The sequence below is a fragment of the Dermacentor andersoni genome, chromosome 1, assembly GCF_023375885.2.
Source record: "Dermacentor andersoni chromosome 1, qqDerAnde1_hic_scaffold, whole genome shotgun sequence".
Taxonomy (NCBI): domain Eukaryota; kingdom Metazoa; phylum Arthropoda; class Arachnida; order Ixodida; family Ixodidae; genus Dermacentor; species Dermacentor andersoni.
The window spans coordinates 165407017-165419466 of NC_092814.1; the positions used below are offsets into that span (position 1 = coordinate 165407017).

General features: G+C 40.2%; 1 protein-coding gene across 4 annotated transcripts in view; it reads right to left on the minus strand.

Moving 5' to 3' along the window:
• Positions 1-12450, minus strand: part of LPCAT (lysophosphatidylcholine acyltransferase) — a 165305-nt gene that overhangs the window by 20520 nt on the left and 132335 nt on the right. For all 4 annotated transcript variants that reach the window (XM_050195298.3, XM_050195297.3, XM_055062709.2 and 1 more), the window contains exons 11-12: positions 12114-12267; positions 6740-6832 (exon numbers count right to left, since the gene is read on the minus strand). In XM_050195298.3, coding sequence (XP_050051255.1) covers positions 6740-6832; positions 12114-12267 — 247 coding nt within the window. The remainder of the gene's footprint in view (positions 1-6739; positions 6833-12113; positions 12268-12450) is intronic.

The window sequence follows — 12450 nt, forward strand, 5'->3', positions numbered from 1 at the left end:
CCCATGCCTGAGTTCCATACCCCGTCAACAAAGAATAAGCTCCGTTAGTACACGTTTGAACCTCCAGTACTCTTAAAATCAATCCTTAACGTAAACAAAACAAAAACAAAGTTCTTCCATGATGCAGTTAGCCACAAAACTTAGCCAAAACATCCGAAATCCCTTGGGAAAGCCTCGCCACGGAAAGTCGACGGCCAACTGTCATGGTGGTGAGTGCGCCAAGACATGGAAAAAAAAGTAGAGAGAAGGGTGCAAAAAATACCATGTGACGGCACTCAACCAATTGGGAGACGCAGAACTCTCCTGCGTCCTCGCATGCTCCTCGCAGCAGCCGCGGCGGCAAGATAAAAGTATGTCGCTACCGTGTAGTTTTATTCTGGGACCTTACTGCCACCTACTGCCACCGAAGCAGTAGGGTTGCCGAGGCCAGGACCGGGCCTCCGCTGCTGCTTCCCTCTGCATGCTCGCGGTTTTTCCTTCGTCTGCTGACAGATCGGTGCTGTGTTTACCTTCTTTGTCCTGCATTCTTAACAGGAGTCATGTCTTATCAAGATGACAAAGTTGTTGCCGCGGATCATAATCATGTTGGTGTGATCCCTTCCGTTGTGGTGTCGCCACATCCAAAGACAAGGAGAATAAGATACTCGGTGTCGCCTTCGCATCTTTGTATTCAGAGCCTGTCTTGTACAAAATCGGATACAGTGGAACCCGGATATATCGAGCTCGAAGGGTACTGCAAAATAGTTCGATATATCAATAATTTGATAGATAAAATTAAAAATTTGATACAAAATTTTTCAGGGGGATCTTACAGCTGTTTGTTATACACAATAATTTGTTATATCAGGGTTCGGTATACCCGGGTTCGGCTATATAGCGCACTGTCTCCAACAACCTTTCCATCGGGACGTCTCGGTTTAGACGTATCATTGGAAAAAAACAAGCGCGAACGAGACCAACCAAGCCAACCAAAACAAGCGCGAGCGAGAGCTGACGTGAGCAGATGACAGTGCGAAACAAGCAGTCCGGCTGAACCAGACACGAGTACAAATAGAGTGGTCGGACAGGTCCACATGATACCAGTTTCCCGCGCATATGTCAGTGTAGAAGCCAGTCTTATTGGTCTTCTCCGCTCCTGCGGCGCGCGTTTTGCCACTAGTGTGGCTGGGACATTATGGCGCAACACGGAAACAGCGACCTTGCCATTTGAGAGAGAGTGTATTTCCGCCACGGTATTTTCTTTTTTTTTTCCCGCACGCGGCGTTGAGGGGTCTCTCCAAGCATTTGCTCTATGATGGGGTCAGAGCAATGCTGATCGGAGGCACCACCACGTGATATTGTGTGCTGCTGAGAGCATTGTCGGAGTGCAGTTTGTTAAAATTAACCGTCGTAAATGCTTGCGTGTTCAAATTATTGGGCGTTTTCACCCATTGGAATACACATAACTTTGACGGGACCACGGCGCCAGTTTGAATAAACCGGAAGTTCGAATTAAGCGTGTTCGAATTAACGAGATTTGACTGTAATGGTAAAGGCAAACTATGAGCAAACCTGCCAGGAGTTCTACCAGTTTGTATGATCAGATCGAGCCATCTTAGAGGCGTTTCGGTCAGACAAGAATTATGACTTACGAAAGTAAAACAAGCGGAGTCGAGTACTTCCCAGTCTCTTATGAGTAATGTGTGGAACCTAAGCCACAGCTGTTTTATGAGTGACTATTTTTTTAGTTGCCAAATTTTTATGATGATATTAATAACTTTGTTTTGTGTCAGAGCATATAACAGTGATGAATAAAATAGTTTTGTTTAGACAGATATGTATTTGAACTTCAACTTGTATCAGTTACTCTATTCAGAAATGACAAAATATTGCAAGAGAAAATTTCTCACCTAAAGCTAAAAAATAAATTATTGTAGTTAATTTCTCATCATGCTCTGTCAATCAACCCCCCGGTCAGCGTGTCCTGCATTTCGCTAGTAGGAAGGTGGTCACCCTAATGCACACTATGCTGAAAATGAGCCACCAACCACAAGGATTACAATATGCACTATCTACACTATAACACACCTACCTACCACGACATTAAGATGCTTTATTAAAAAATTATGTGTTGCAATGGAAGCTTCAGCATCAAGAGAGCACTTTGTTAATCAACATACCTTTGATTAGCTATAAACATATAAAAAAAAGGAATTGTTCATACATGTAAACAGCACTTAAAGCATATACATACATGAGCAGCTTGAAAATTAATAATGTTCTTTCTTCCTTCTTCAATCTTGTTCATACCATATGGTTGCAAGTTTAATTAGAATTACATCCCAGAACTTATCAATCAACATAATTGTCAATCCCCCACCTCCCCTCCCAAAATATGCTCCCAACATATAGATAAAGGGCAGAGCTTTTTCACTTTTCTAAGCATACCACAGTATTGACCCTTTTCACAGTGATCTCATGGGTGCTGCCATGTTTCATCATGTGTTGACGCATCCATTGCTTGCCTCAACTGCCTCCGTTGCCTCCGCGTTTACAATGGGTGTATATGACGCCAGTGTGGCTTAGCAAGCCTCTGTTTCGAGAGATATTGTAGACAGTGACTGGGTGGAAGACATGAAGCTTTGGCCACAGCTTCAGGGAACATGCAAAACTGCTTTGAAAGCTGATTAAGCTATGGCCAAATGGCACAAGCAGTGTATATGGTGCTTGTTTTAAAAGCGAGGCTAAATATGTATTTAAGGTATCCAAACTTTCCGCTCATGAATTGAATCAGGATTAGTGTATTTTGCTCTTCATTCTTTATTTGGCAAATATATTGAAGTAGCGGCTTGTCACATTTTTGACTCAGTAAACTTCCTTGGTGTGGTCACTATCTGATTATTTCTGCCTAATCGCTCGTGAGTGTGCTCAGTTCCGATAAATTTGTTCTTGCTGCGTGCAAGGCCTGAAACGTAGCCATTTTGTACATTGTAATACTTTGTAACAAAGCGATATTATCGCTAGTAACTCGCTTACTCTTGCGGACTGTTACGAATCATTCAGCTTCGACCATTCATGTGCTATCGGTGTAGTCCATCATTTACTGTACGTAATGGTGCACATATATTCAAGTGTGCGCCAATTCACTTATTCTTGGCACGTTGGCGATTCAGTGGGCGTACCATACTTATTTGAATCTAGGCCGATAGATTTTTTCAAATAATCATATACCAAACTCTAGGGTCGGCTTAGATTCAAACGTTTTAAAAAACACGCCAGTTTGTAATTGAAAATGATAAAGGATGGATGGATGTTATGAGCGTCCCCTATGAAATGGCGCGGTGGGTTGCACCACCAAGCTCTTGCTATTATATTGCCTATGTCCTACCTAGATTAAAAAAGAAAAAGAAAAAAAAAAGCCCCACGATGAATTACCACAACCACATTTTCCGACTCCCTATTGTCAACTTTGTTTTTGTACATCTCTGTTTTTTGTCGTTTCCCTACTTTTATTCCACCAATCTTCCAATCGCCTCTTACTAATCTCTATTGCGGACATGTTTACTTCCCCCTGCTCTCACTGAACCCAAGGGCTTCAAGGAGGCCAGTGATGCCTAAAGCGACCGCTAGGCAGATATCTTCACATTCTAATAAAACATGCTCCATCGTTTCCTTAGCTTTACTGCAGCAAGCACATGCTTCTTCTTCCTTCTTATATCTCGCTTTATAGGTGCGTGTTGTAACGCATCCTGATCTTGCTTCAAAAAGTAATATGAGCTTCCCTTTGAGTTATCATAAATTGTTTCTTTCCTGATTTCCTTTTTTTCTCCTAAGTAGTTACTCATGGCAGGTTTCTTTTCCATTGCTACCACGCACGAGATTATTTCAGCCTTTCTGACTTTCCGCTTGATGTTCTTTGTTGCTGTGTTGCTCACCCTACAGGCGGCATACTTGCTGGTAAGCTTCCTAGTTCTTTTCCTCCACTGTGAATCAAGGTTTTTCCTGTACAAATACCTCAACACTCTTCCAGCCTGTTTACTTTCTTCCATATTCCTCAGTCGTTCTTCAATATCAATTTTACTGTGAGCTTCCCTCACTTCAAAACTTGTCCAGCCCATATCACCTTGCACAGCTTCATTTGTACTCTTCCCGTGAGTGCCCAATGAGAGGCATGCCACTGACCTTTGGTTGCCATCGAGTCCTGATTCTACCCCTGATTTCAAGCAAACAACCACATTTCCAAAAGTAAGTCCTGGAACCATTGCACCTTTCCACATACTCCGGAGTACCTCGTACCTATTGCATCCCCATAGCGCTCTGTGCTTCATTATGGCTGCCATTTCTCTTCCCCTTTACTGTTATTGTTTTTTCCTGTGTTGCCATATATCTATTGCCTCCGTTTATCCATATACCAAGGTATTTATATTCTGTTACCCGAGGTATTTCTTGGCCCTGTATCTCCACTGTCTGTTCACTGTTTTCATTGAATACCATAACACCTGATTTTCTAACGCTAAATTTCAAACGTAAATTCTCACCTCCTTGTTCCCAGATATTAGCCAGACATTGCAAATCACTTTGCTTGTTAGCTAGCAACACAATGTCATCCCCATCAAATAAACCTGGAAGCTGCTGCTCTACTACTGTACCTGCCTGTTTGTATGAGAGATTAAACCCAATATTACTTCCTTCTAGTGCCCTCTCCATCCTCACCATGTACATCATAAACAGCAGTAGGGATAAAGGGCAGCCCTGCCTCAGTCTCTTGTTGATATCAACTTTCTCCTCGCTCCTCATCCCTTCTCATTCAATGCAAATAGTATTTTCTAGGTAAATCTCTCTTAAAAGCTGTAGACAATCGTCGCCTAAGCCTTCCCCTTCCAGGATATCCCACAAAATCTTGCGGTCTACGTTGTCCCACGCTTCTGTAATGTCTAAAAATTCCACATATAATGGTCTGCTTTCTACTCTTGATATTTCAATACACTGAGTAAGAACAAGTAAGTTAACATCCAGATGTCTACCTATTCGAAGCCATTCTGAAGTTCTCCCAAAATGTCATTATTCTCTACCCATGCTTGCAGCTTTAATTTGGTTGCCTGCATTGCTAACCTGTATATTACCGATAATGGTCAACGATTTACATGAGTGAATTCTATCATTCTACTTGTCACCAACTGCCTGGTATTTGTCTATCTTTTAAAGTTTTTTCCACTGCTTTCACCAGAGCTTCCTTACTTTTTGTTCCTAGTTCCATTAATCAGCCAAACGGTAACCTCGTCTAGCCCTGTGGCGGTGCGCTTTGGAATTTTGTCTTCGGCTTTCTTCCTGTTGAAATTTGTTAGCACCAGCTCCTTTTGGGGGGATAAATATGGTCCATATCGAGCGCCATCTAGAAAAGTCAGCATTGCAGCCACTATTAGCTGCACCAGTAGCCAACTGAAGTGCACGAGCAACGGCACTATTTTGACCTGCGTCGTATCGCGTGCGGCGTGGCCCATAGCCAGTGGCGTAGCAACAGGGGGGGCCAGGGGGCCATGGGCCCCGGGTGCAAGGGGCCAGTGGGTGGGGGGGGTGTCATATACGTCTGAAGACACCCCTTTTTCCGCCGGCTACACCCGGGGGGGAGTGACAGAAGACTTATGGGCCCCGGGTGCCAGACGACCTAGCTACGCCACTGCCCATAGCGTGACGTTGTCGTAATGACACCAAACAGCCGATACCACTATAGCATATGACTATAGTGCCGCTTTCAAACAAAAAGTTGTGCTAGCCGCAGAGGCATCATCAAACGTTCAAGCCGGGTGGGACTTCAGCATCGATGAGAAAAATGTCTGCTGTTGGAGAGGGCAATGGGAGACGCTTTTTGTGTGTGCTGCAACAAGGAGATGACAGCAATAAGGAAAATAAGCGCACGATAAAAGAGAGGAGCTGTTCACAGAGAACACACCACATTTCGATGCGTGCGAGCTGTGACGCACTGTCTGCGCATGCATGGGCACGCGTACACGCGCGTCCGCAAGCCTGCGTGTGGTCTGGGCTATAACGACGAGGCTAGCAGCAATGATAACGCAGAGTGAGCTCGGCATGTTCATATTAAATAAACGCTGTTTTAATTTTGTGAACGCTGTCCTCACTTTCTTGTTCGACCTAAATTCGAGGGAAGTTTTTTTTTTTCTTCGGCAGATGAGCAAATTTCTGTATCCTCGAAGAAAGTCGTACATCTCAAAGTGCTGGTAACACGTACGGATAGTTGCAGCAATGGTCTGCTAACTTGGCTACACAGATTCATTTCATTCCTTAATATGCCAGTCACTATTTTTGCAGCCAACTACTGCACTCGTCTTCAATCCACATATTTCAATCCGGCATGATTGGAGCATGGTGCGTTAGCGAAAGCTCAGTTGCATTTCTGACCACTGATTGCACAGAAGCAAGGTGTAGAAGCAGTAATGATTTCGTCTTCATGCGCTGTCGCTGTGGCGACGTGCAGCGTGCCACCGAAAGTGCCATCTTGCTTCTCTGGAACAAAATGCTCTGCGAAAAGGGTCAACAAAGCGCCCAATTTTCCCCTCATTAATCTCGAGGAACACAACACTAGAGAAAAGAGTCTTATAATCATATTTTATCAAGACCAGGGGTGCCCCTACACCTTAGTCTGCATGACTATCCCATTGCCATCAAATGCACAACTAGTTGATATTTAGTACACAGGGACGTGTCAACTGAACTACAATGAACTACTGTGTAAGACACCAACCTCAAAAGCTTTTTCGGTCTGATGCCTTTCAGACTTGTGAACCAACCAGAAAGCAGCCAGGACAGCACGCAAGTCCACTTTCCTGGTTTGATCCTGAAAATGTCCAAGTGATAGCTTTTTAACTCTGAAGAGTTTAAATACCGCAAAGCAAAATTATTCATCTAGATGCAGACAAATTGTTAACAGCAGGCAAGAAATAATGTTCACAAATTACTGCTTCCTTCTTTTGATGAGAGCTTTAGTTAATATGGCTTTTTTCAGTAACTCACTGAGTCTCACACACCAACTTCACCTATTTCAATTAATTTTTTTACATGCAGTACGATCTTGCATAGTAAACAAAAAAAGGTTGCAAGAGTAGGAGTATGCAAAGAGTCTAAATTTTTGGATCATGAATCAAATAGAATCGCATATCTTGCTATTAAATTTTGTCCTTGAATCAAACTGCTGCTATTTGAGATTGTGAATAATTTTTCCAGTAGTGTTCAAGTAACTTGCAGTCATGAGAATGACTCAAAACAGAATGTAAAATGAAAGTGTTAATTTTCCACAAAATTGATGACAGGCATCAATGAGAAACATTCAGACAGCAAAGTGCACAACAAAACTTGTAACTTCTCACTTCTAGTGCAAATGTGATGCTGAATGAAAACAAGTATTTGACTGGTACTGTCACTCTCATGGGACTCTCCAATTACCAGTATCACGAGGAGCACTCGAAAAATGTTTCTTTGTTGGAAGCGAAATTTCATGGCTAATAGCACAAATTTCTTTTATCGTATTACTTTCTTCACTGCACGTACCAGAAATTAGTGAGCTGAGCAGTTATTACTGCTGTAATATTTCAGGTTATGGTGGTCCTTGAGTTCTAAAACACCTACCATGAACGACCCAAACAAAGAATGTGAAACATAAAATTCCGCGTCCACAGCAAGCAATCACCTTACATTTGCAGTGACTTGCATGTCAAATTAATGAAAGCTTTCCGTAGTAAAAATTCTAATAGAGAAATTTTATTGGTTTCATCTTAGAGGATTATGAAACAATAGACAATAGACCCAATACACTGGCAACACTGGTAGCCTGTATTTGTGTATTGGAATACGAAATAGACCTGATACACTGATATCCTAAATTGGTCTCTTAGCTTACAAGTGTATTGATGTAGATAGGACACCTGTGCTCTTAAAACCATGAGAAGCTGGCACAAATAAGCACTCTCAATACATGTGGATGATTTCCTCCCCCCCCCCATTATACAAATACTTGCTTAGCCGGTTTATACTGAGACTCATGACTTGTGCTGGATCATGGCATTCCAAGCAGGAGTGTTGGCAGTAGCCGATTCATTCAAGAAGTTTAAGAAGCAACTTTTCGTGACTTATGTCAATGTGAGAGGGTCTTGACTCTCATAGCCTTGATCCCATTAGATAGCCCACAAGTGTTTATTGGCCAGTTTCCTGCTTCTAAGATCATGTACTAGATGAGGCCTGGGGTTGAAAGATGTTACACATTTGCCACCATGGTTGCGAGTGGTGCTAGCTAACAATTTTACAGCTAGGTTTAAACATGTACAACCGGCCTTTCACTTACTAAGAATATGAAGCTTATCACATATTTATCACTCATACTTGAATATTTTAACATTTCAATGAAAAAAAAAACTTTTCCTATGCTTTTCCATGGTTTCGTTTTCTGTTGACTTCATGTGGTCAGTTCAAGAACATGTTACACAAACCATCTGGTCCACCAGTTTATTGTACCTTGCGTTTAATAATATGTACACCAGTAGGACTTACATCTAAAGTTGGAAAGCAGGCTCACGATAATGTGTTGGTACTAAATGCAGGGTTACTATTATGATCACCAAAAAAAAATGACTTATTTTAAATGGTTACTGCATGTTTCAGACATAACAAAGGAATCAGAGCAAGACTCCTTATTGATGATGAACGCATAGAGACTGTGAACAAGGAAAACAGCTGCTTTCCAAAACTTTGCTAGCTCATATTGTCACAAAGCAATGTTTTGCTTTGGTGATTTTATGTTTTAGTCTTTAGTGCAGTTTTAAGCGAATAAACCAAGGCAGTGTCAGCACTGGCACCAAAATTCTAATATGGCTAATGAGCACAATTGCTTCTCCTATCTACCAATAATGCTGGAGATTTTGCTTTTACCCTTAACAGTTTGAAGCTGTGATACACAATTCTGAATGATGGCAAAAACTTTATAAGCAGCTCAGTGACACTAGAAAGATTAGTAACCTTAGTAGTTCATTAGGAATTAGTGAATTACTAACGAGTTATTAATGCTTGCAATCTTATTCAACAATTGCTAGACACAGCAAACCTTCAAAATCCTTAAATTTGAAGTTTACATCATTGACCATTGGCAACAATAACGTATGCCAAAACCAAGGAACGAACTGCCAACTCTAATTTTTTATAATACGCAACGCTGTTGATATATAAAACAAATTTCTAAGTTGTTCTTCAGAACTTGTAAAAACAGTATAACTCTTCACTATCTTTAACAAATGTAAATAATCAATATTATAAGTTGTCAATACTATAAATTTGACACTAAAGATAGCATGCATCAAAAAGGTGACTTGAATGTTTTCAAAGGCATCCTAAAGCTTTTGTGATGGCACACAGACCATAAGTGAACTGATTGCCCAAATGTGCAATGTAAAAATAGCAAAGTGCATGACACAAATAAAACTGTGCTACTTCAACTTGTCTATAGTGAAAATTTATGACTGATGATTATTCATATTTCATTCAGTGGACTAACTTATTAATTACAAATTATTCAGTTCAATAATACTAATAAAATCAATCAAAAATCAAAAGGAACACCTCAACAACTTGGAATGGTTCTCAAAAAGTACAAACTGACAAGATATTTTTTACATAGTTTGTTTCTTAAGGCAACAAAAACGGTGTACACTAAGTGCCTGAAATAAAAAAAAAGAGAAAAAGAACAAAACAAGATGACTAACAAAGCTCCAACGTGCTATGTCCCACTTATCCTTTTGCAGGAAAAAAGAAACAATGGGAAAGGAACCTTGCAAGAAGCACTTGAATCATGTGTTTCTCAACATGCTATACAGCTTTCTAAATGTCACTTGAGCTATGAAGTGATTACTAAAGATATTTATTATTGTTAATTATTTGCTTAACCACCATGAAAAATTGAAAAGTCTTTACCAGAGCTGAAGTGATCAACAGCGGACAAACAAGAGAGGTCTCTGACCGAGCCAGATGGGTCAACAAGGGGACTTGTTTTCATCAGGGCCTGACGAAGACAACCTTGTTCAACCATTGTTGATCACTTCAAGCATCCATTTTCCTGTGAACCTGTCTTGTTTGCTGGAGCTGAGAAGACATAAGAAAAAGCCGCCCTCATACATGTATTGAACAATGGACGCCCTGCAGGCATGTTTAATGGCTGCTGCGAACAAAATTGCTCAATCAACTCTTGTAGTCGGAACTTTGCCAGATATCAGGCACTTTACCATATTGTCTCCTCTCAATCAACTCCCACAATAAACAACAGTATACTGATATCGTGTGATATCCCCTTAGTGACTCCTCTCACTCAAAGTAGTAGGCCAAAGTAACAGTACCTGCCATTACTTTACACCAAGCACCACTCAGCCATAGGTGCATCAGAAAAAGCATATGCCGATAAAAATACTGGAAGCTAACTAATGTAGACAAGTGGTAACAATATGCAGTTTTAGCCCACAGCTCTACATTATTTTGTATGTTCTGTGGACATTTTGTAGAGTCATACATATAAAAGCTGAGGTTCAATTCGCAATGCTTCCTCTTAAAAATATATTTATCTATATGGTGGGATCACCTTCAAAGCTACATTTATTTAGTGCTTTCAAGATTATATTATAAAAAGTGGTCCTGATAGCCTCATTGCTTCCTGGCTGCAATACATATTGCATGGGAAAGCACTAGTAGGTTTAGCCAGTGTCATGTGCCAGAAGAATGTCTCAAAACAATATCTTTGGTTCAAAGACAAAGGGTTCATCATGACACAATCAAAGAAATACATGATAGCTGCAACTAACTGCGGTGTGAGCAAGTAATGTCGACATAGCTAAAAGCATGTACTTTCATGGGAAAGACCAGCTGAATAAAGTATTGCAACTGATCACATTCAGCACTTTGTAACAATCCTCCTGTGGTACATTCTGTGAGCATAACTGTAATCCTGACTTTGTTATGTCACACTATGATAATTTTTTTAGTCTTTTTTTTATGAAACACTGAGCATGAAAGAGTCAAAAGTGCATTTGCTAGGGGTTACAAGCTTGCCAGCAGAATGGTCTGATTACAGCTGGGGTCACTAACCACAACTGCACAAAAATGAGAGAATATGAAATATCAACTGCAGGTAAATCATTCAACACAATCAAGTTGACAGATTGTTGATAGGTTCCAAAACCCTGATAGATGCAAAATTGGTGAAAAATTCTCAAGTACTATATGCCAGTATCACATACAAGTACATCGAAGGGTCATTAACATATCTTTTAAAATGGTTGAATTAGTCTGCATTTCCCAATCAGTACTGAGTGCAATGGTATGAATGCTTTGTTCAGCAATGGAAGAGAGAAATATGTTAATGTGAAGAGGAGCTAACACAACACTGAAGCTAACACAAGCTTCAAAGGGACAAAAAAAGAAAGGGAAACAATTATGCATGTTAAACTGGCTCTTTCAGAATGATCCTCGCTTTTATCTAGTTGATAAATACTGTTTATTATACAGGCACTCAAAAAATGAAAGCCAATTTTCCCTAAGTTACATTATCAAAGTACAGCATTCATTATGTCCTTGTGTAATATGTATAATAGATTTCATTATTTTATTCATGTTGGTCCATTCTATTGTAGAAAAGTGAGCAAAAGATAAAAGTATGAGCTTACATTATCTTTTTACTGTGGTACAATTATCTTTTAAATGTAACTAACTGTACCTTGTTAAAATGTGTCATGATCTGTAGTATGACTGGAAGACGGCTAGTGCAAAAGTCCAAGATGGTGCAACTGCTTTTTGTTTTTATGCTGTTTTATGGACATACCAAGCCTTCACTTTTTACAAGTATGACAAGGTCAATATTTGAGAAGTGTTACTTGACTGTTTAGTTTAAATGAATAACTTTCTTCGATGTCCCTTTGAATCTACATAAATAAGTAGCAAAAATTCAGAACTATCTTCATCACTGCATATTTAACAGGTAACATATTGTACTTTCAATTACAAAAGCTTCTGCACGGGAAGAAAAGACAGAACCATGCACAAGTATATCTGCCATGGCAGAGTATCAATGTGAAACATGAATGACTTACTATATCAAGAGCCTCAAACATGTTCTTGGAAATGTGGTCTGAGGGCACTCCAAGGATAGCAACAAACTCTAAAAAGCTCACCCTTGAGCTCTCACGGTTTTTTATGGCAGCTTTCACTTTGAGAATCACGTCGCTCATATCTCGGAACTGGATGCTATGTGAATGAAATGGGAGAAACAGCAGCAGTCAGCATGTTATAACTAAAAGTTACATTAAATTACACACCCTCTTTACACAAGAAAATAATGCAAATAAATATGACTACAGTTGAAGTAATGCACAAAATATATCAAACTCAATAGAAATCCAGTCAAACTCCTGATAAATCAAACAATAT